The 22,664-nt window shown below is 32.5% G+C and overlaps 3 protein-coding genes and 2 long non-coding RNA genes across 7 annotated transcripts in view; all 5 read right to left on the bottom strand.

Moving 5' to 3' along the window:
* The window catches only part of Mesr3 (misexpression suppressor of ras 3), a 43,774-nt gene extending 42,850 nt beyond the window's left edge, over nt 1-924 (bottom strand). The window contains exon 1 of the mRNA XM_071789902.1: nt 502-924. The gene's annotated coding sequence lies outside the window, so the exon portion shown is untranslated. The remainder of the gene's footprint in view (nt 1-501) is intronic.
* A 6,392-nt stretch (nt 925-7,316) lies between these two features.
* On the bottom strand, nt 7,317-11,964 carry LOC139820242 (uncharacterized). Of its 2 annotated transcripts, XM_071790385.1 has the most exons (7): nt 11,819-11,964; nt 11,278-11,406; nt 10,822-10,935; nt 10,565-10,687; nt 8,498-10,227; nt 7,963-8,082; nt 7,317-7,617 (listed from the first exon to the last, which is right to left on the bottom strand). In XM_071790385.1, the coding sequence occupies exons 1-5, from the start codon at nt 11,886-11,888 to the stop codon at nt 10,109-10,111; spliced, it is 555 nt and encodes a 184-aa protein (XP_071646486.1). In that variant the 5' UTR covers nt 11,889-11,964; the 3' UTR covers nt 7,317-7,617; nt 7,963-8,082; nt 8,498-10,108. The 2 variants fall into 2 exon arrangements, 1 of the variants encoding a protein (XP_071646486.1); XR_011733925.1 differs by lacking the exons at nt 10,565-10,687; nt 10,822-10,935.
* Nucleotides 11,965-12,620: 656 nt separating this feature from the next.
* On the bottom strand, nt 12,621-13,642 carry LOC139820247 (uncharacterized). Its single transcript, XR_011733930.1, has 3 exons — nt 13,517-13,642; nt 12,982-13,101; nt 12,621-12,642 (listed from the first exon to the last, which is right to left on the bottom strand). It is a non-coding gene; the product is annotated as an uncharacterized lncRNA (long non-coding RNA).
* Nucleotides 13,643-14,109: 467 nt separating this feature from the next.
* On the bottom strand, nt 14,110-15,313 carry LOC139820245 (uncharacterized). The gene is made up of 3 exons (XR_011733928.1): nt 15,175-15,313; nt 14,631-14,759; nt 14,110-14,326 (listed from the first exon to the last, which is right to left on the bottom strand). It is a non-coding gene; the product is annotated as an uncharacterized lncRNA (long non-coding RNA).
* A 2,125-nt stretch (nt 15,314-17,438) lies between these two features.
* LOC139820243 (uncharacterized) lies at nt 17,439-21,218 on the bottom strand. Of its 2 annotated transcripts, XR_011733926.1 has the most exons (4): nt 21,096-21,218; nt 20,590-20,687; nt 18,805-18,921; nt 18,472-18,496 (listed from the first exon to the last, which is right to left on the bottom strand). XR_011733926.1 is itself a non-coding variant. In XM_071790386.1 (3 exons), the coding sequence occupies exons 1-3, from the start codon at nt 19,384-19,386 to the stop codon at nt 18,306-18,308; spliced, it is 378 nt and encodes a 125-aa protein (XP_071646487.1). In that variant the 5' UTR covers nt 19,387-19,428; the 3' UTR covers nt 17,439-18,305. The 2 variants fall into 2 exon arrangements, 1 of the variants encoding a protein (XP_071646487.1); XM_071790386.1 differs by lacking the exons at nt 20,590-20,687; nt 21,096-21,218 and adding an exon at nt 19,317-19,428 and having other exon boundaries at nt 17,439-18,496.
* Nucleotides 21,219-22,664: the final 1,446 nt, after the last annotated feature.

Below are 22,664 nucleotides of genomic sequence, written 5' to 3'. Positions count from 1 at the left end.
TCAAAAATAATATCTCTATCGGAAACGTAAATATCTGATTAAAACTGCAGCTTTTAATAAATAAACCAAGACATTGCTCCAAAAATATAATTACTCAATATGTTAATAATGTATGTGTGCATAATAATTAGCTTATAACGTTTTCTAATAGCTTTTTCGCTGAATCCAAAATCTCATAACAATTGCCATTTCCATCGCTCCACATTTTCGTGTTACAGTAGCAATAGCAGCACAGTTTTAAAATATGTAACAGCGCACGTATTGCACGATGCAATATGAAAATCTTTTATTTTCCCATTTTATTTTCGAAAATTGTTATTTGTTTATAAGAACGCTATATTTATGTTGTCGGGAAAATTCAATCGCAAATAGAATTGGTACCAGGGCGTATCGGAACTAAAGCATATGTTCAACATAAAGAACGCTGTCAGTTTCCGCTTGCTACAATCAAAACGTGACGGAAAATAAAAACAGTGTTATTATTTAACACGTAATACTCACGGTTGGAAGCGACTAATCGGGATGCTGGTCAAATTCTTCCTCTGGAATTCAGCGTTTCTTTCTCAGCGACGTGGGAAGACTCCTCAAACTTGATAGTGACTCATGATAACTCGCACTCTTATGAGGACAGAGGGAAAGAGAAAAAGGGAGAGGGAGATCCAAATGCACCTACGCACGCACCCCCACGGTCCACCCTCCGCGATTCGCACGCACCGCGAGTACCGTGACACGCGCACCTCTAGATCTTGCTCAGTGGGTCGTATCTCGGAGCTGAGAAGCTCGCGCGTGAGGCAGAGGATAAACACTCCGGCACAGGCAGGTGGATTCCCCTTCTTCTCTCCGGCGAGATGGAGAACGGCGACGAGAACCGTCGGTCGCGAAGGGTGGCGGTCGACTGAGGCGCCTCGTCCTCGTCGTGCGTCGAGCATTCGCTCGGTGCACCTCCCGCGCTCGTGGCTGCCTGCGGCCGATCGCCGTCCGCGGTCCGCAGATACACGCGTGCCTGCGTGGCCCCCGCGTGACCCCCGCGTGCGTGTATGCGTATGTACGGCGAGGGAGTACCAAGCCACTCGGAGAGAACGGAGGACGCTCTTGCACAATTGTGTTATATCGCCGTAGCGCCCAACATTCGCGAATCTCTCAGTATTTCGGAGAAATGCACCTCTTGCATTTCGGAACGAGTGTCGAGAAACTTTCTCTCGGTTCCTCTGTACGATTCCCGCGGTTCACTCGCGATTAAACGCATGTCACTGCAATTGCAACTCTCCGTTCCCTCCGGCGACAAGTCGAATTTAGAACGGATTCGCTTGCGCGGATGCAACTATTTTGTCTGAGCGAGCTTTGTTACTCCAAAGGGAATTTGTCTTCCATTGTTCGTCTGTCATACGTGACGTAATGCGATAGAGGGATATTTTTAGACTACTTTGGGTTTCTTACGGTCGTCTGTAAGTCGAATTTATATATCTTGTGTAGTCGACAATATTCTGCATTTTGAAATTGGGGTCAATGTGTCCGCGCCATGACTGCATAAAATGCAAAGCGCAGGCGAAATACACGTTGCAATTTATAGAAAGCATGACGTATCGCGAGGTACTCGTTTTACAAATCAGTTATTTTTATCGCTGATTTTTATATATTTTTCCGCGAATAAGAGTGTCTTCTAAAGAACTTTATACAAAGAAACATTTTCAGCACGATTTGGCTGCTTAGAGTTCCGTCGCACGCGAGCTCTGAAAACATCTTTTGTCTTCCTTCTCTTATAACCTACAGTGAAACTCACGGTAAAAGATCATGAATAGAGCTAATGAAAGCCGTTTCCGCGGCGATTCTTGTTATTAAACGAAATAATTATTATAACAAAAAGAGAGAACGGAAGACATTCTGTAGAGCGACAGAAAAATATACTATGGCTTTTCAGCCTCAACATATGATCCGGAAATCACCTGCTTTTTATGAACAAATTCTTGTAGTCTATAGTCAGACAAATAGAAGTTGTTTTCCACAATTCTTTTTTTAATTTTAATCATAATTAAACTTTAGAGAATAGATAAGACTTTTAATTAATTTTATTTTATATTTAAATAACGAATTTTTAATATTATATTATATAACATATAAAATTAATATATAAAATTTGGACACGTTTTCAATACACAATTTATCTTGTAATGTAGAATTAGAGGTTTTGCAGAGATTTCGAATTTCTGTCTCCGCAATATGGGTTTTTTCCTTTAAACTGTTGCTGGTTTTTGCCGATTATTGGTATCGAAATTCTCGACTGCAAGACGTCACTTTCGGTGATACGTGTCGTTATCTTTTCAAAAGCGGGACTATCCATCATGAAATTGAACAATTCGTCGTTACTGCTCTTTATTGGAAAGCGTTTGTATGTACGTAGATTTGACGGTTCGTTATTTTTATTCAATTTCGCGTGTGAGGCATGTGCGTTATATGCTTATAATTGTGAGTAGGAGAAAAACACGACGACAGAAAAATTAAAATAATTAAAATTCGACTGCATTGAGTGCATTGTATATGAGATTCACACTTTGATTAGTAAAATGCAAGTGGACTGCGCGTAATGTAGGTGGCAAATTCTCCGTCCCTTCTAAAAGCTTTCGTTTTCGATCGTAAATCCATCCGAAAATTTACGAGACCGTGCACATCCGTCGAATTGCATCCGTTTGATTCTCCCCTCGCCGATAAATCACAGTTATCCGTGTGTGTTGCGGATTCGATGCGCTGTTAAGCGGTCCCGTATTTTAGGCATTAAGCGATTCAAGATTTGTGAAATACGAAGCGAAGGGATTTGCAGGGATTCAGCCTCACGATGGAAAACGAGACAAATTGTAATTACAAATGTACAGTTACGTACGCTATCATCTTGTATTGTATTAAACTACCGTGAATTGAAATACATACGTTATATGAGATTTTATAACGTTAAATTTTTATTTTATTTTATTATAATTTTTAACTTATAGTCTTCATTATCGATTTTGTACGGCGCATAATATCAGAAATTCAAGTATGCAACAAAGATAATGTTTTTAGTTAGGTCATATACACAAATACAATTGTTAAACAATATTTTTTAATTAACCAATCGTTCATTGGTCGCGATATCACTTGTCAATTATGACGTATGATGAAAGTATAATCGCGAGGGTCATTTGTCAACGTCACGGCGATCATAAAACGCGAGTGCTGTTTGTACGTCGCGAATGGCGAATAATTCACGAATATCCGTGTTTCCGTTCCTTCAACTCTTTCGTCGCGGCCGTAAGTTTTTGTATTTCTGACTGGTGCGCGAGCCGGATGCTCGGCAACAATAACGCCTTTAATTATGGCAAGCAATTAAAATCGTTTCCGCGCGCGGACCCGTGTTTGCACGCTGTCCAGCGCCGAATGTCGCGCGTTGAACAATGAAAAAGGCCTAATTGGAACCGCCTAATTGTATACTGATGGATCCAAGATTTATTTTCATATACGAAAGAAAGATATTCTATATATCTCTAGGAACAAAAGTCGCATCTTTTGAATTTACTTCAATTTGCAAAAAAACATAGTGATTTGAGTATGTTGAAATTTTCTGAATTATTATTTAAATTCTGCTCTCATATACTACCACGTTAACTGTTCTCTTATGCATGGAAAAATGTACGCATACGGCATTTTGCAACGGATGCGAAATGACAGAATTTGCAAGTATAATGAATGAAATTTTCTAATTGGAGGTAGAAAGGGCGCGAGGAAGAAATTGTGGCGAAAAGGTAATAAAAGCTTGGCAAGAAAGATATAAATGCGACCAACGTGCAACACGGCAGCAAAGATACACGAAGAAAATGTAATATCTCTTCAGAATTCGTTTTGCTCAGAGGTGTTAGATTTCCAATTTCAGCATATCTGAATCTTCGTGACATCAATGCTTTGTATTCAACGCAGCAGAGTAACATGTTATCTTAACATATTTATATAACGCAAAAAAATACAATTTAGTCTAATACACGTAGCATTATTAATAATTTGAAGAAAGAATTTCCGTGTGTCAAAAGCTTACGAAACAATATGTAAAACATATAGAATGAAGTGTCGATTGTCACGAAGCATATTTTTAAAAAATCATGAATTTTTACAAAGAAAAGAATGTTACCTCTTCTTATCATAAAATATCTGTATTCGGGAGATACAAGTAAGAAACCTATAACATATTTTCTTAGCTGATCCTGCGGCCACTTTGCGAGCAGTAGAGATGATCGCTCGTTGTTTCTGTACCACGGATGCGTGCGGAGGAAAATTCGCTCCTTCGCGAGACGCGGACGCTTCCCTTTGACGTACATACGCGTCGTAATTTCTGATACTTCGCGGTTAATCTGGCGTGGCCGTAATATACGCACGGCGGACGCATAACTGAGAGATGAGATACATTCTACCGTACACGTCGGGGATGGCCGTAATAACGCCGTAAACGACGTGAGAGCATCGCGTAGCAACTCAATATGTTTCCATGAAGTCCATCGTCCGCGCCTCTTCGTTGCTCTCGTGCTTTTGAAACCATCGTGGTGCGCTTGCAATCAAGAGCTTAGATCTGTTCGAGTCTTTTATCGGTTTTTGCAGACTGGCCAACAAGGTTGCGTCGCCGTTGCATGTACAATATACTTCGATGTAACCAGTCGAACGATTCGTCGCGGACAAAGTTACGTTCGCCTACCGATAAGTGATGGTTTGCAGCCGCGTTAGTTAATTGCGTTTAGGGTTTGCGTATAGTTTGAGCAATTCGGTAGGTAAATCCCCCGGGGTTTTGCTGATTGGAGTCAAGCCATGCGTGGGCATTAGCGGCAGCGTTTCTCGACTGATACATGAAGGAAATCAATCGAGCGACATGCATCTAAATTGAACTGCAACCTTGTCATAATTAATATATCGCATAATTCTATGGATTAAGGATACGCAAAATGAGAGTTTCAATTACAAGAAGCCACGCTAAATCTCTCGCTGTTCGATTTTTATCGACATCTTTTACGTGGATTATTTTTCTATCTATATTGGCATAATTTTCGGATAACGCCAAAAATAATGAGATAATACGATAATAAACGTTAGAAGGGAACGTTATCTTGAGAGCTCCAGAAACGAGATATCGCTAATCAGAAATGACTTTGTTTCGCCGTAATAATCCCGTTGGGATGACTGATCCACACTGTCATTTGGGTTTAGCGAACCCACGGATCCAAGCGCAATATATTGCTCACGTACACGTTATATACACCCACATACGTATGCTTCTGTGAGCGATAGTGTAATAAACATTTGAGGAAAAGCAATATACAACCTAATATTAGAATAACGGAGAAGTATAAAAATAAAAATAAGAACAAGACCCATATGCGTGCTTGATGAAGTAAGACAGCGAGAGCTAAAGCCGCTTTTTTTGCATCCCTTAATTGGAAAAAAATTGACGTAATAAAAGTCGACCCGCGTTCATTTCAACGCCGCGGTGACGGCGCTTTTATGAAGATTAAAGATATCAGGGGTGAGCGACATAAAAAACTTTCTCGTGACGTTTTCTTTCATCGATGACGAGAGACTAAAGGAAATAAGGAAACTCGGAAAGGAGTGGGTGAGTGATCGAGGAAGTAAACGAGGAAATCTGCCTCCCAACGGGCACTGCGAGCACTGCTTTCTCAGCCGTAATATTGGAAGTTTACGAGGTTTGCCGTAATCGAATCTCGTTGTACGGCCACAGAAGGCCTTTGGCAATTTGCTAGACTGCTAGAGGGTCGACGCTACGCGACGTCGACCACGTGTCACGGAAATGCGAACCTTACCTAAAATGATGCGTGATATACTGTAGTTTGACGGCGTTTTAAACAGACGAGGTTTGCGACAAACGTTCAGCGGGTAAATATCGTCGATTCGAGTTAAAAAATAATTTATCTGCCATGTTACACTCACAACCTCTATTACTAAAATTGAAGAACAAGAGAAAATATTTTGTCGGTTTTTAATTATATCATGATTAAATTCACTGCCGATATAGCAAGAAATAGTGAATAGCAAGAAGCCCAAAAATTTTAAAGAATTTTTTCATTATATGAGTATATTATGATGATTATATCATGCCTGATATGACCACACAGTTAAATTGAAACTGATACCTAAGTCGCAACCTAACCGAATGTTTGTACCTGTAGTTAAGTTTCGAAGTACAAAATAATGAGCGGAACGCACGATGGTTGCATTACTCTCACCTTGTGCCGGCTAATTACTTTATACGCGCATAAAGGAACTAATTAACCGTTTCGAATAGACTTTCGTTTACGATCAATTTCCGTTACGAAGTGCAATGACCGGCTGAAATATAATACTGGCAATATCATATTATTAGAGGTATAGCTACGGGAAAGTCGTATTAATTTATTTAAAATTGAATATATTGATAATTTTCAACACTCAAAACAGTGGTAATCTTGAATTTTACCAAATTTTTAATGCTCACTGAGGCAATTACGCTATTAGTTATATATCTCTTCAATGTATTTAATCTTTCGAACTTTTGCCTCACATATATCTCCTCTCTTTTTCCCTTTTCTTTCTCTTATCTCTCTTATCTGGCATATCTCTCTTATACAAAGAAAATAAATAAAATGAGAAAAATATATAAAATTAATAAAAATGTAAAATAAAAATAAATATTTATCTACGATATACCAGGGATAAAAGCCATTTAAACGTAAATCTTATCTTATTCTATGAAAAATCGAAATTAACGTGCAATGTGATAGCAATCGAAATTACTATGAAACAATATTCTGCAAATAGATACGTGTTAAAATAAACTTATTATGATACGTCATAAATATTTCTACGAATAAAAAAGTCAGTCTCGCAAGAATGAACAAATTTAAAAGCGCGGGCGACGAAATTATTGGGCACATCAGAGATTTAATTCAATTAGACTCGCCGTGATCGCCGAAAGTTTCGTTGAAAATTATTGTTGAAAAAGGACTTTACTCCTCCGCGCCGTTTCTTCCACGCGATATTAATGGAAAATTGCATGCGCGCCACGCGTGAGGAACTTTATGCTAACGTATTGTGCATTATGTGCGGAAGTCAAGGGATAAAAGTTATAGCGATGTGTTATGTATATGAATTTATAAACAATATACACAGGAATTGCATAAAAAATGCTCATCACAATAATTGAACGGCGAGATAAACTACGTTACGCGTGATGAATTAATAATAAATTATTTCGTGCGTTTTACATTTTGGCAAAAGGTGTAATACGAAGACAGGGGCATGTACAAAACACATAGTTTTTAAATCATTTTATTATGATCAGTGGCTTTCAAAATAAAATTTCAATTTTACAGTAATAACTGTTTTACAACTTTTTGTTGATACTGTAGTATGATGATGCTGTAATTGTAGTACCTGGTAATGTAGTTGATTCTGCAGTTGTAGTAGATGGGCTAGCTATAGTACTTGTTAGTATCCAGCTTTTACACTGTTCTGTGTCGCATTCTTTACAATTTTGGATCACGTTAGGATTTGTATATTTACAGAAGTCGCGATAACCGCAGCTACGTATGATAACTTTTTTGCCAAGACAGACTGGAAAAAGAAAATTCACTATTATATTACAATAAATTTTTTACTACATATATATATCATACATACATACAATGTTAAAGATTCTATTTTTTTATGAAATAATATTAAATAAATTGCTTAGAATTAAAATTATATATGCAAGTTTTTGCAAGTTACTGGAAGAAAATTAGAAAAAACTTGAATATTGGAAAAAATTCAAATAAGTTTTTTTATTATTATGATAGCTCATATAAAAAATAGAACAAACTAAAGCCTCTACAACCTGCAACATTACCCATGTACATTATTTTGGATATAGGATCCAGTGTGTTAAAAGTCATAAGATTATTTATTTTAGATACTTACCGATATTATATGATACACATACGTTATTATGCAGACATGACACTACTTCCCCCGATGTTGGATCTATTTCACAGGTTGGACTGATCGCCGAATTGCAATTATAACACTTCAATGCCTCACCTTAAAAAAGACATAAATAAAACAATAAACTAATAAAAAGATCTTTAGAAATGACTTCATTAAAATAAAATTAGAAAAGCGATTGTTTACATTCAAATTACATTAACTGTAACTATACGGTGAAACAAATTTTTTGATTATGTAATTATTAGATATTAGAATTATTTAATGCCTCAATTTTTAATATTAACATTGCGTAATCTATAGCAACTGTTAATTGTTATCCACATTTTCTAGACTAATTTCATTATACAAAAAAATTACTAAGGACCTAAAATTTTAAATTGTATTAACATATAATATCAAAAATGTACAGTAGCAAAAATTCTTATAAATTAACTTTTTACAAAATATTTTACTATTGTTATCTATAAAATTGTTAACAAATAAATTGCCGAAAATTTATATTACGTACCTGAATGAAAAATAGAAAGCACAACTACCAAAAATATAGTGAACACAAAGAACCGATCTTGCCCTGGCATTTTCGTTGCACCTTGATTAATCTTATATGTCCAATCGAGAACTGTCACAGTATACTCGTTGGCAAGGTTATTATATAAATCGTTCCACGATGTTTGCTATAGAATCATAGATAACTTTTTTTACCACTATGATAAATTATCGATGATTGTATCTAAAGATATAAAATCAAGGATAAAGCTCTCAATAACAATAAATCAAAGTTTTTAAAACAATCAAAACAAACAAAGTTTTTAATCAACTTTAATCTCTATTTACCGAATTAAGGCAACAGTCACATTGACGATACGAGATCCATACTCTCACAAAATATCTTGGAGAGCGAACATGCTGACTGCATTTTTTATTACATCTTGACCACTTATTTACATAATATAGTAATCTCATATCAAATAATATTTTTTAAATAACGTATAAAGTTTTCTGAAACGCGAAGCTCGAGCTGGCCGCAAAATTCGTCGATGCTAACTCCACGGTATTATCCACGTGAGCGTAACACAATTCCGTTTACTGCATCCGGTAACGTCGTTGATAAACATATTATGGGCGTCTTGAAGCGCAAATATAGAGATGTTGGGAGGATTTAGCAGTAGAACACAAGACCATCTAAATGTTCTTTAGTTACCTAATTAAACGCGTCCAGATTGAACGAATACTAATCCGATGACAATGCTAATCCGGAAAAGCAGAATGATTATCGATACACGATTAAATGGTACGAGAGCATGTTCGAATCGTGCGAAGCATTGTAATCTTCAAATAGAAAAATATTCACTACTATACTAGAGGAAATTTTAAAAAATGTGAACATGTTCTTCGTACGTTAAGAAAAATAAAATTCTTTGATATAATTATATGTCTACGATATATCAGATAAAAACCATTGAAATGTATATCTTATCTTATTTTATGAGAAATCGAATGTGATTGCAATCAAAATTACTGTGAAACAAATAATCTTGCAAATAGATACGTGTTAAAATAAACTTATTGTTTCACGAATAAAAAAGGCAGTCTTGCAAGAATGAACAAATTAAAAAGCGGCGGCGAAATTATTGGTATACCGGAGATTTAATTCAATTAGGGTCGCCGCGATCGCCGAAAGTTTCGTCGGAAATTATCATTGAAAAAGAACCTTATTCTACCGTTTTTACACGCGATATTAATGGAAAATTACATGCGCGCCATGTACGAGGAACCAGCTGCTAACATATTATGCATTATGTGGGAGTCAAGGGATAAAAGTTATAGCGATGTGTCATGTATATATGAATTTATAAACAATATACACAGGAATTGCATAAAATATGCTCATCACAATAATTGCACGGCAAGAAAAAAGCGTTACACATGATGAATAAATTGAATTAATAATAAATTATTTCGTGCGTCTTACATTTTGGGAAAAGGTGTAATACGAAGACAGGCATGAACAAAACGCATAGTTTTTACATATTTTTATTATAATCGGTGGCTTTCAAAATAAAATTTCAATTTTACAGTAATAGCTGTTTTACAACTTTTCGTTGATACCGCGTTAGTATCAACCTTTACATAGGTCATTGGTGCATTCTTTACAATTTTTGATTACGTCAGGATTTGTATATTTACAGAAGTCGCGATAACCGCAGGTACGTATGGTGAGTTTTCTGCCATTATTTTCTGGAAAAAAAAGATTCACTATTATATTACAATAAGTTTCTTACTACATATGTACCTACATTATACATACATACAATGTTAAAGATTCCATTTTTTTTATAAAATTGCTTAGAATTAAAATTATATATGCGAGTTTTTGCAAGTTACTGGAAGAAAATTAGAAAAAACTCGAATATTGGAAAAAATTCAAATAAGTTTTTTTAATCATTATGATAGCATATATAAAAAATAGAACAAACTAAAGCCTCTACAACCTGCAACATTACCCATGTACGTTATTCTGGATATAGGATCCAATGTGTTAAAAGTCATAAGATTATTCATTTTAGATACATACCGATATTATATGATACACATATGTTATTATCCAGACTACATGTCACTACTTCCCCCGAGGTTGGATTATGTTCACAGGTTGCACTGATCAACGAATTGCAATTATAACACTTCAATCCCTCACCTTAAAAAAGACATAAATAAAACAATAAACTAATAAAAAGATGTTTAGAAATAATCTTATTAAAATAAAATTAGAAAAGCAATTGTTTACAATCAAATAAAATTAACTGTAACTATACGGTGAAACAAATTTACCTTTACACTGGTCATGGGTGCATTCTCTACAATTTTTGATTACGTCAGGATTTGTAGATTTACAGAAGTCGCGATAACCGCAGGTACGTATGATGAGTTTTCTGCCATTATATTCTGGAAAAAAAAGATTCACTATTATATTATTGTACAATAAGTTTCTTACTATATATATATACATCATACATACATACAATGTTAAAGATTCTATTTTTTTATAAAATTGCTAAGAATTAAAATTATACCTATATGCAAGTTTTTGCAAGTTACTGGAAGAAAATTAGAAAAAACTTGAATATTGGAAAAAATTTAAATAAGTTTTTTTATTGTTATGATAGCATATATAAAAAATAGAACAAACTAAAGCCTCTACAACCTGCAACATTACCTATGTACGTTATTCTGGATATAGGATCCAATGTGTTAAAAGTCATAAGATTATTTATTTTAGATACTTACCGATATTATATGATACACATACGTTATTATCCTGACTACATGACACTACTTCCCCCGAGGTTGGATTATGTTCACAGGTTGCACTGACCGCCGAATTGCAATTATAACACTTCAACCAGTCCGCCTCACCTTAAAAAAGACATAAATAAAACAATAAACTAATAAAAAGATCTTTAAAAATGACTTCATTAAAATAAAAGTAGAAAAGCAATTGTTTACATTCAAATAAAATTAACTGTAACTATACGGTGAAACAAATTTTTTGATTATGTAATTATTAGAAATTAGAATGATTTAATCCTTCAGTTTTTAATATTAACATTACGTAATCTATAGCAACTGTTAATTATTATCCACATTCTCTAGACTAATTTTATTATATAAAAAAAATACTAAGGACCTAAAATTTTAAATTGTATTAACATATAATATCAAAAATATACAGTAGCAAAAATTCTTATAAATTAACTTTTTAGAAAATATTTTGCTATTATTTATAAAATTGTTAACAAATAAATTGCCGAAAATTTATATTACGTACCTGAGTGAAAAATAGAAAGCACAACTACCAAAAATATAGTGAACACAAAGAACCGATTTTGCCCTGGCATTTTCGTTGCACCTTGATTTACCTATGTCCAATCGAGAACTGTCACAGTATACTCGTTATTATATAAAGTTTATTATATAAAGTTCCACGATGTTTGCTACAGAAACATAGATAACTTTTTTTATCACTATGATAACTTATTGATGATTGTATCAAGTTATCGGAAATATTACTAATGCTGCGATTTCTATTACTAATGCTTTTATATACGTTAAAAATAGTAAATGCATTAAGTTTAATTATTACACTTTTAACATTTTATAGAAAATGTTTTAAGAATCCTTAAAAAAAAATATGGATGAATATGTTTAAGTAAAATTAACAACCACAACAAGTCTTTCTCAAAGACAGCTTAATTCAGAAGCATAGAACATATACATTTATTTAAACACATGAATTGCGTAAAAAATTCTGATCACAGTAATTGCACGGCGAGATAAACAGCGTTACGCATGATGAATTAATAATGAATTATTTCGTGCGTCTTACATTTTGGGAAAAGGTGTAATACGAAGACAGGCATGAACAAAACACATAGTTTTTACATATTTTTATTATAATTAGTGGCTTTCAAAATAAAATTTCAATTTTACAGTAATAGCTGTTTTACGACTTTTCGTTGATACCGCATTAGTGTCAAGCTTTACACAGGTCTGTGTTGCATTCTTTACAATTTTGGTTTATGGTAGGATTTGTATATTTACAGAAGTCGCGATAACCGCAGCTACGTACGTTGACTTTTTTGCTAAGATAGTCTGGAAAGAGAAGATTCTCTATCATATTACAATAAGTTTTTTACTACATAATAATATATACATCATACATACATACAATGTTAAAGATTCCATTTTTTTATAAAATTGCTTAGAATTAAAATTGCATATGCGAGTTTTTGCAAGTTATTGGAAGAAAATTAGAAAAAAACTTGAATGTTGGAAAAAATTCAAATTAGTTTTTTTTATCATTATGATAGCATATATAAAAAATAGAACAAACTAAAGCCTCTACAACCTGCAACATTACCCATATACATTATTCTGGATATAGGATCCAGTGTGTTAAAAGTTATAAGATTATTTATTTTAGATACTTACCGATATAATATGATACACATACGTTATTAGGCAGACATGACAGTACTTCACTCGATATTGGCCATTTTCCACAGGTTGCACTGATCAACGAATTGCAATTATAACACTTCAATGCCTCACCTTAAAAAAGACATAAATAAAACAATAAACTAATAAAAAGATCTTTAGAAATGATCTCATTAAAATAAAATTAGAAAGGCGATTGTTTACATTCAAATTAAATTAACTGTAACTATACGGTGAAACAAATTTTTTGATTATGTAATTATTAGAAATTAGAATTATTTAATCCTTCAGGTTTTAATATTAACATTGCGTAATCTATAACGACTCTGTTAATTATTATCCACATTCTCTAGACTAATTTCATATTTAAAAAATTACTAAGGACCTAAAATTTGAAATTGTATTAACATATAATATCAAAAATGTACAGTAGCAAAATATCTTATAAATTAACTTTTTAGAAATTATTTTGCTATTGTTATTTATAAAATTGTTAACAAATAAATTGCCGAAAATTTATATTACGTACATGAGTGAAAAATAGAAAGCGCGACTACTAAAAATATAGTGTACACAAAGAACCGATCTTGCCCTGGCATTTTCGTTGCACTTTGATTTACTTATGTCCAGTCGAGAACTGTCACAGTATACTTGTTGGCAATGATATTATATAAAGTTTTCTCGATATTTGCTATAGAAACATAGATATCTTTTTTTACCACTATGATAAATTATCGATGATTGTATCAAGTTATCGGAAATACAATTTTTATTACTAATGCTTTTATATACGTTAAAAATAAGAAATGCATTAACTTTAATTATTACACTTTTAACATTTTATAGAAAATGTTTTAAGAATTAAAAAAAAAAAAAAATATGGATGAATATTTTTAAGTAAAATTAACAACCACAGCAAGTCTTTCTCAAAGACAGCTTATTTCATAAGTATACAACATATACATTTATTTAAACACAGGAATTGCGTAAGATATTCTGATCACAGTAATTGCACGGCGAGATAAACAGCGTTACGCATGATGAATTAATAACAATTTATTTCGTGCGTCTTACATTTTGGGAAAAGGTGTAATACGAAGACAGGCATGAACAAAAAACACATAGTTTTTACATATTTTTATTATAATCAGTGGCTTTCAAAATAAAATTTCAATTCTACAGTAATAGCTGTTTTACTTTTCGTTGATACCACATTAGTATCAACCTTTACACAGATCATGGGTGCATTCTCTACAATTTTTTATTACGCCGGGATTTGTATATTTACAGAAGTCGCGATGACCGCAGGTACGCATGGTGAGTTTTCTGCCATTATTTTCTGGAAAAAAAAGATTCACTATTATATATTACAATAAATTTCTTACTACATATGTACATCATACATACATACAATTAGAATTAAAATTATGTATGCAAGTTTTTGCAAGTTACTGGAAGAAAATTAGAAAAAACCCGAATATTGGAAAAAATTCAAACAAGTTTTTTTATTATTATGATAGCATATATAAAAAATAGAACAAACTAAAGCCTCTACAACCTGCAACATTACCCATGTACGTTATTCTGGATATATAGGATCCAATGTGTTAAAAGTCATAAGATTATTTATTTTAGATACTTACCGATATTATATGATACACATACGTTATTATCCTGACTACATGACACTACTTCCCCCGAGGATGGATTATGTTCACAGGTTGCACTAACCGCCGAATTGCAATTATAACACTTCAACCAGTCCGCCTCACCTTAAAAAAGACATAAATAAAACAATAACTAATAAAAAGATCTTTAGAAATGACTTCATTAAAATAAAATTAGAAAAGCATTTGTTTACATTCAAATAAAATTAACTGTAACTATACGGTAAAACAAATTTTTTGATTATGTAATTATTAGAAATTAGAATTATTTAATCCTTCAGTTTTTAATATTAACATTGCGTAATCTATCTATAGCAACTGTTAATTATTATCCACATTCTCTAGACTAATTTTATTATATAAAAAAAATACTAAGAACCTAAAATTTTAAATTGTATTAACATATAATATCAAAAATGTACAGTAGCAAAAATTCTTGTAAATTAACTTTTTAGAAAATATTTTGCTATTATTTATAAAATTGTTAACAAATAAATTGCCGAAAATTTATATTACGTACCTGAGTGAAAAATAGAAAGCACAACTACCAAAAATATAGTGAACAAAAAGAACCGATCTTGCCCTGGCATTTTCGTTGCACCTTGATTTACCAGATTTACCTATGTCCAATCGAGAACTGTCACAGTATACTCGTTGGCAAGATTATTATATAAATCGTTCCACGATATTTGCTATGGAAACATAAATCACTTTTTTTATCACCATGATAAATTATCGATGATTGTATCTAAAGATATAAAATCAAAGATAAAGCTCTCAATAACAATAACAAACAAAGTTTTCAACTAACTTTAATCTCTATTTACCGAATTAAGGCAACAGTCACATTGACGATACGAGATCCATACTCTCACAGAATATCTTAGAAAGCGAACATGTTGACTGCATTTTTTACTACATCTTGGCCACTGCATCGAAGCACCTGACCATTGTTTTGTATGTACTGAGGAGGGTCCAAACTAAGGACCGAAACGTTTACCTTATTATATTAATTTATTTATTATTGTAATTTGAGTTTTATTACTTTCGCACGACCACCGTTTGCGAGTTAGCTCTTATTTGCCTTTGTTTGTTTATTTAAAGATATAAAGTTTTATATGCATGTATGTGTTTAGTTCTTTCAACAATATAAGGGATAAAATATCACAGCTACGGCTGCCTATTTATTATCCAAAATCTCTTTATTTCAACTTTGCAAGCTTTTATAATAACTTTATGATTAGAAGGCAAATCTTTTTAACATATTTTATAATAGTTGAATTTTAACAATAAATCTTAATACATTTTTACAATTATATATATATATATATATATATATATATATATATATATACACATACATTATTTACATAATATAGTCATCTCATATCAAATAATATTTTTTTAAATGACGTATAAAGTTTTCTGAAACGCGAAGCTCGAGCTGGCCGCGAAATTTGTCGATGCTAACTCCACGGTATTATCCACGTGAGCGTAACACAATTCCGTTTACTGCATCCGGTAACGTCGTTGATAAACATATTATGGGCGTCTTGAAGCGCAAATATAGAGATGTTGAGAGGATTTAGCAGTAGAACACAGGACCATCTAAATGTTCTTTAGTTAATTAAACGCGTCCAAATTGAACGAATACTAATCCGATGACAATGCTAATCTGTAAAAGCAGAATGATTATCGAGATACGATTAAATGGTACGAGAGCTTTTGAATCGTGCGAAGCATTGTAATCTTCAAATAGAAAAATATTCACTACTATACTAGAGGAAATTTTAAAAAATGTGAACATGTTTTTCGTACGTTAAGAAAAATAAATTTGATATAATTATATGTCTACGATATATCAGATAAAAACCATTGAAATGTATATCTTATCTTATTTTATGAGAAATCGAATGTGATTGCAATCGAAATTACTGTGAAACAATAATCTTGCAAATAGATACGTGTTAAAATAAACTTATTGTGATACGTCATAAATATTTCCACGAATAAAAAAGGCAGTCTTGCAAGAATGAACAAATTAAAAAGCGGCGGCGAAATTATTGATATACCGGAGATTTCATTCAATTAGGGTCGCCGCGATCGCCGTAAGTTTCGTCGGAAATTATCGTTGAAAAAGAACCTTATTCTACCGTTTTTACACGCGATATTAATGGAAAATTACATGCACGCCATGTACGAGGAACCAGCTGCTAACATATTATGCATTATGTGGGAGTCAAGGGATAAAAGTTATAGCGATGTGTCATGTATATGAATTTATAAACAATATACACAGGAATCGCGCAAGAAATGCTCATCACAGTCATTGTACGGCGAGATAAACGGCGTTACGCGCGATGAATTAATAATAAATTATTTCGCGGGTCTTATACATTTTGACAAGAGGTGTGCGAAGACAGGCATGAACAAAACACATAATTTTTAATATTTTTATTATGGTCAGTTTTCAAAATAAAATTTCAATTTTACAGTAATAGCTGTTTTGTAACTTTGCAATTTTAAATTTAATAGGTAATATAAATAATACCATATACATGTATATACAGTTAATAATTATACATAAGTTTTATATATTAATATTATTTGTATATTAGTTTTAAAATTCTTTACATTCAGATGATAATTGAGCATTGAATCAAGCTTTTAATATATTATTCGGAACGGAATAATTTTCTATTATGCAACATCGTGATATAGCTATAAAAGATATGGTTGCGTTAAATGGTTATTTATTTAAAACAACAGAATTCTAATTTTACATATCTTTATAATATTATTTAATTTTTTACAGTTTTTATACAAAACATATATTTTTCTTCGTCCGCTGGTGTAACAAAAGTATAGTCAAGACAAGATCGCGACAGCATCGCAGAAAAAGCATTTTATTATTAAAATAGACTGTCTTTATGCAATTTCATTGCGTAGCCAGCGGTCTAAGACTTTACAGTTAGATCTACACTTTATCATGATGCGTAAGAGAAGTGCGGCGAATGCTGAGAGGGACATGGAACCTTGAGAATTTCCTCACTCATTGTGATTCGCGAAAGAAATAAGGTCTCGTATGCGCTCTTCCTGGCGTATCAGAACGGAATTTCCCACACTGCCGCGGCCCAGTTTTGCATAACGCAGAAATACATAGCTTCCGAAGAAAAGTTCTTAGATGTCTTACGTTGAATCGCGATAGCGCGAAAATATCACTCAGTTCTTTAGAAAGTTTGATGCTCTTTTGACATCGTTACATGATTGCTTTATCTAATTTGAATTTTGAATTTGAATTTTTCTATGTAATTATAATAGGTATATGTTTCTATGTGATAATTGTATTATATAAATTTCAATCTAAATATGGGTTTTTTTCATGTTTTATAAAAATTTAATGCTCATTTATGTAAGAAAGCAAAGACCGAGTTGTATTAAGTAACACATTTAATAAAATTGTTTTAATATTTATCTTTCGCATAACATCCAATGTAATGATTAATTTGGATTAAAATGATATAGAGCTAAAAAACTTGCTGGCTATAAAAACAAAAATACATATTTTAACAACAATGTAAAACATTTTTTTTAAAGATTATGATATAACAAGCCACAAGATTAAATAATTATAAAAATAATCTATAAAATTCATTGAATAGTCCATAACAGCGTAATCAATCCTGAGGTTATCATTATGATAGTTGATACTGCATTGGTAGCAGAAGCATTACACAGATCTGTGTTGCATTCTTTACAATCTAGGATCTCGAGAGGATCTGCATGTTTACAGAAGTCGCGAAAACCGCAGGTACGTGTGAAGACTTTTATGCCAAGATAGTCTGGAAAAAAAAGTTTCACTATTATATTACAATACATTTTTTACTACATAATATATATACATACGTATAATGTTAAAGATTCTATTGTTTTATAAAATTGCTCAGAATTAAAATTATACATATATGAGTATTTGCAAGTATAATTGGAAGAAAATTAGAAAAACTCGAATAGTGGAAAAAAGTTAAATAAGTTTTTTTAATCATTATGATAGCATATAAAAAATAGAACAAACTAAAGCCTCTACAGCCTGCAATATTTAAGAAAAACATTACCCGATATACATTATTTTGTTATTTTAGATACTTACTGATACTATATGTTACACATGCGCCATCCAGACATGGTATTACTTCCTCCGATGTCGGCTCTTTTTCACAAGTTGCACTGATCAACGTACTGCAATGGTGACACTTCAATGCTTCACCTTAAAAAAGACATAAATAAAACAACAAACTAATAAAATTATTTTTAGAAATCACTACATTAAAATAAAATTAGAAAAGCGATTGTTTACATTCAAATGACATTAACTGTAACTATACGGTGAAACAAATTTTTTGATTATGTAATTATTAGAAACTTTGGCTTTTAGTTTTTAATATTGCGTAATATATAGCAACTATTAATTATTATCCATATTCTATAGATTAATTTCATTATATAAAAAAATTACTAAGGACCTAAAGTTTTAAATTGTATTAACATATCAAAAATGTACAGTTGCAAAAATTCTTATTGATTAACTTTTTTAGAATTTTTTTGCTATTGTTATTTATAAAATTGTTAACAAATAAATTACCGGAAATTTGCATTACGTACCTGAATGAAAAATAGAAAGTACAAGTACCAAAAATATAGTGAACACAAAGAACCGATCTTGCCTTTGCATTTTCGTTGCACTTTGATTCACTTATGTCTAATCGAGGACTGTCACACGTACTCGTTGTAAGGTTTTTATATAAGGTTCATAAATTATTCATTATATAGGTTTCACGTTATTCGCTACAGACTCGTATTGGTTGTAGATAATTTTTGTTATCACTGCGATAAGTTATCGATGACTGTATGAATTTACACAGATCTACAAAGGATTGGTGTTTTAGAATTAGGAGTGGTTTCTTATGTAATTTTTCGCGCTGAACCCGAATTTGGCCGTAGAATTTGCCTATTAAGTCAGGTCTCTGAGATAATCGCACTTAAATGTGTCAAGATAGGCCATTTTGGCCTCTTTTATGGAAGTATTGCAGAATGAGAAATTTTTCCCGCACATTTCTGTCGGGGTCATCTTAAGCTGCGTTTAGACTTGTACCGTATCACCGTATCGTATTATGATATTTTCTTATCAAAATACGGAAATGTTGGTTATAATGATACGCCAAGGCCTTATTTTCAATCCGTATTCGTATCCCGTATTTTACAGATTGAAAACAAAGCCTTGGCATATCATTATAACCAACATATCCGTATTTTGATAAGAAAATATCATGATACGGTGATACGATACAAATTTCGACCTGGCTTTAAAGTACTGTTTTTCCCCTTCCAAATTCATTTTCGAACGCTCACAGACGATTTGTTATTGCCGAGATATTCCAGTTTGAAGTTAGGAGAATCCAAAGCATGGGAGGTAGGGTATATATATAAAGCAGAACTAAGCTCTTAAGGTAATGATTTTTAAGAATTGGTATTATAAATCTCATATGCATACCTATTTTTATATATTATATGTATATATTTTGAGCCTTGGTAGAACATTTTGTGACAAAAACTGTTCCGGGAAGAAAGGATGTTCCGGTTGACAAGAATGACTCATATATGTATATATGTGTCATTGGATATACGATTTTCTGTGTTATTGGAAATTTCTATTATTAATGCCTTTATATACGTTAAAAATAAGAAATGCATAAATTTAATTATTACATTCTTAACATTTTATAGAAATATTTCAAAATTCTTTTAAAAAAATTATCTTCAGAGTATGAAACTAATAATCTGCAGACAGCATAATGCGATTCTGGATATAGGATCCAGTGTGTTAAAAGTCATAAGATTATTTATTTTAGATACCGATATAATATGATACACATACGTTATTAGGCAGACATGACAGTACTTCCTTCGATATTGGCCTTTTTTTACAGGTTGCACTGGTCAACGAATTGCAATTATAATACTTCAATGCCTCACCTTAAAAAAGACATAAATAAAACAATAAACTAATAAAAGATCTTTCGAAATAATCCCATTAAAATAAAATTAGAAAAGCGATTGTTTACATTTAAATTAAATTAACTGTAACTATACGGTGAAACAAATTTTTTGATTATGTAATTATTAGAAATTAGAATTATTTAATCCTTCAGTTTTTAATATTAACATTGCGTAATCTATAGCAACTGTTAATTATTATCCACATTCTCTAGACTAATTTCATATAAAAAATTACTAAGGACCTAAAATTTTAAATTGTATTAACATATAATATCAAAAATGTACAGTAGCAAAAATTCTTATAATTAACTTTTTAGAAAATATTTTGCTATTGTTATTATAAAATTGTTAACAAATAAATTGCCGAAAATTTATATTACGTACCTGAGTGAAAAATAGAAAGCGCAATTACCAAAAATATAGTGTACACAAAGAACCGATCTTGCCCTGGCATTTTCGTTGCACTTTGATTTACTTATGTCCAGTCGAGAACTGTCACAGTATACTCGTTGGCAAGGATATTATATAAAGTTTCACGATATTTGAGACATAGAAACATAGATAACTTTTTTTACCACTACAATAAATTATCGATGATTGTATCAAGTTATCAGAAATACGATTTTTATTACTAATGCTTTTATATACGTTAAAAATAAGAAAAGCATTAAGTTTAATTATTACACTTTTACATTTTATAGAAAATGTTTTAAGAATTCTTTAAAAAAAAATATGGATGAATATTTTTAAGTAAAATTACAACCACAGCAAGTCTTTCTCAAAGAAGAACACAGGAATTACGTAAGAAATTCTCATCACAGGGAAAGTTAAATAAATACCACTTTATTATTCAAAAAATGTTAAACAATAACCATGAACATATCCAAAAACGATTAAGAAACTTGTTTTTATGATAAAAAAAAAAACAATGTCCTTAAAAGACGCTTTGCATTATTCATGAAATCTTAACTTATAGTTATTTAGAATTAAACATTTATTACGAGCGCGTGTGGTCGATTCAGCGCAAATTGCGAGTAAAAAGTAAATGTGTGCCGATAAGCTTCGGAAAGAAATAAACGATTAGTGCCGCGAGGGATCGTTGCTCGACGAAACCTTTATAAATTATTAAATCGCGTCATTGTCCGATTATGCTCGTTTGATTTTACGTAACGAAAATCGAGGGTGGTGGTAGGATTCGGCGATTAACTTTAACGACTGCCTCCGATATCGTGATGGTCGCGGTAGGCCAATTGCCTTTTTTCATTTTCTGTAATGCGATGGTATACTTTTCTCCGAATTGCAGGGTGTGGCGGTCAGCCATCCACCACAAGCGCGCGTCAAGTAACACGGACTACGACGGAAAGCGCGCGGCGCGAGCGGCAGCATGGGCTCGCGCGGCGAGAGAGTTCGGCGCGCGCCCGCTACGCGGTGCATCGCCGGTTCCTTTGCTCGTAAGAAATATTCGACATCGACTGCTATATAAAGGGCAGTCCAGGGGGGTTCTGCAGCGAAAGCTCACTAGTCAGGGTGTTCTCGTAGGGCTCTTGACATAACAATATTAATATCGGTAATAATTTCGTCTGCTAGTGAATAAAATCACAACACTTATATCTCTAGCCTCATCAGGGTTCAATATGGAGAAATTAAATTTGAAATTGGTCCGATTGGTCGTCAAGCTTGGGGAGCTTGGGAGTTTTTTTTTTTTGTTTGAGGTTTAAATGCCACCCGGGGTCTAGCGGACCCCATAATTAAATATCAAAAACAATGAGTAATGAGACATTTTTCATGCTGGGGTCTTTTAGACCCCATGTGTCATTTACGAGATTCTTGAGAGTGTGGCATTTAAGGGTTAAATATTTGGCCGCCCAATTAATTTCTTCTGGCTCCACTGACTCTTCTGCCGGCAATATAGTGTCTGCAATTATAATAGATTTTACAATAAATGTTATCATA

The sequence above is a fragment of the Temnothorax longispinosus genome, chromosome 10 (genome assembly GCF_030848805.1).
Source record: "Temnothorax longispinosus isolate EJ_2023e chromosome 10, Tlon_JGU_v1, whole genome shotgun sequence".
Classification (NCBI taxonomy): Eukaryota; Metazoa; Arthropoda; class Insecta; order Hymenoptera; family Formicidae; genus Temnothorax; species Temnothorax longispinosus.
This window is presented reverse-complemented; position numbering and strand designations above follow the sequence as displayed.

Coding starts and splice junctions, on each gene's coding strand:
- LOC139820242 (XM_071790385.1), bottom strand. CDS start 11,888: ATGCCAGGGCAAAATCGGTTCTTTGTGTTCACTATATTTTTGGTAGTT. Junction 10,688..10,821: donor CACCCATGACCAGTGTAAAG/GTAAATTTGTTT, acceptor GTCTTTTTTAAG/GTGAGGGATTGAAGTGTTAT. Junction 10,228..10,564: donor ATGTGTATCATATAATATCG/GTATGTATCTAA, acceptor TTTTTTTTCCAG/AAAATAATGGCAGAAAACTC.
- LOC139820243 (XM_071790386.1), bottom strand. CDS start 19,386: ATGCAAAGGCAAGATCGGTTCTTTGTGTTCACTATATTTTTGGTACTT. Junction 18,922..19,316: donor ACTTTCTATTTTTCATTCAG/GTACGTAATGCA, acceptor GTCTTTTTTAAG/GTGAAGCATTGAAGTGTCAC. Junction 18,497..18,804: donor ATGTGTAACATATAGTATCA/GTAAGTATCTAA, acceptor TTTTTTTTCCAG/ACTATCTTGGCATAAAAGTC.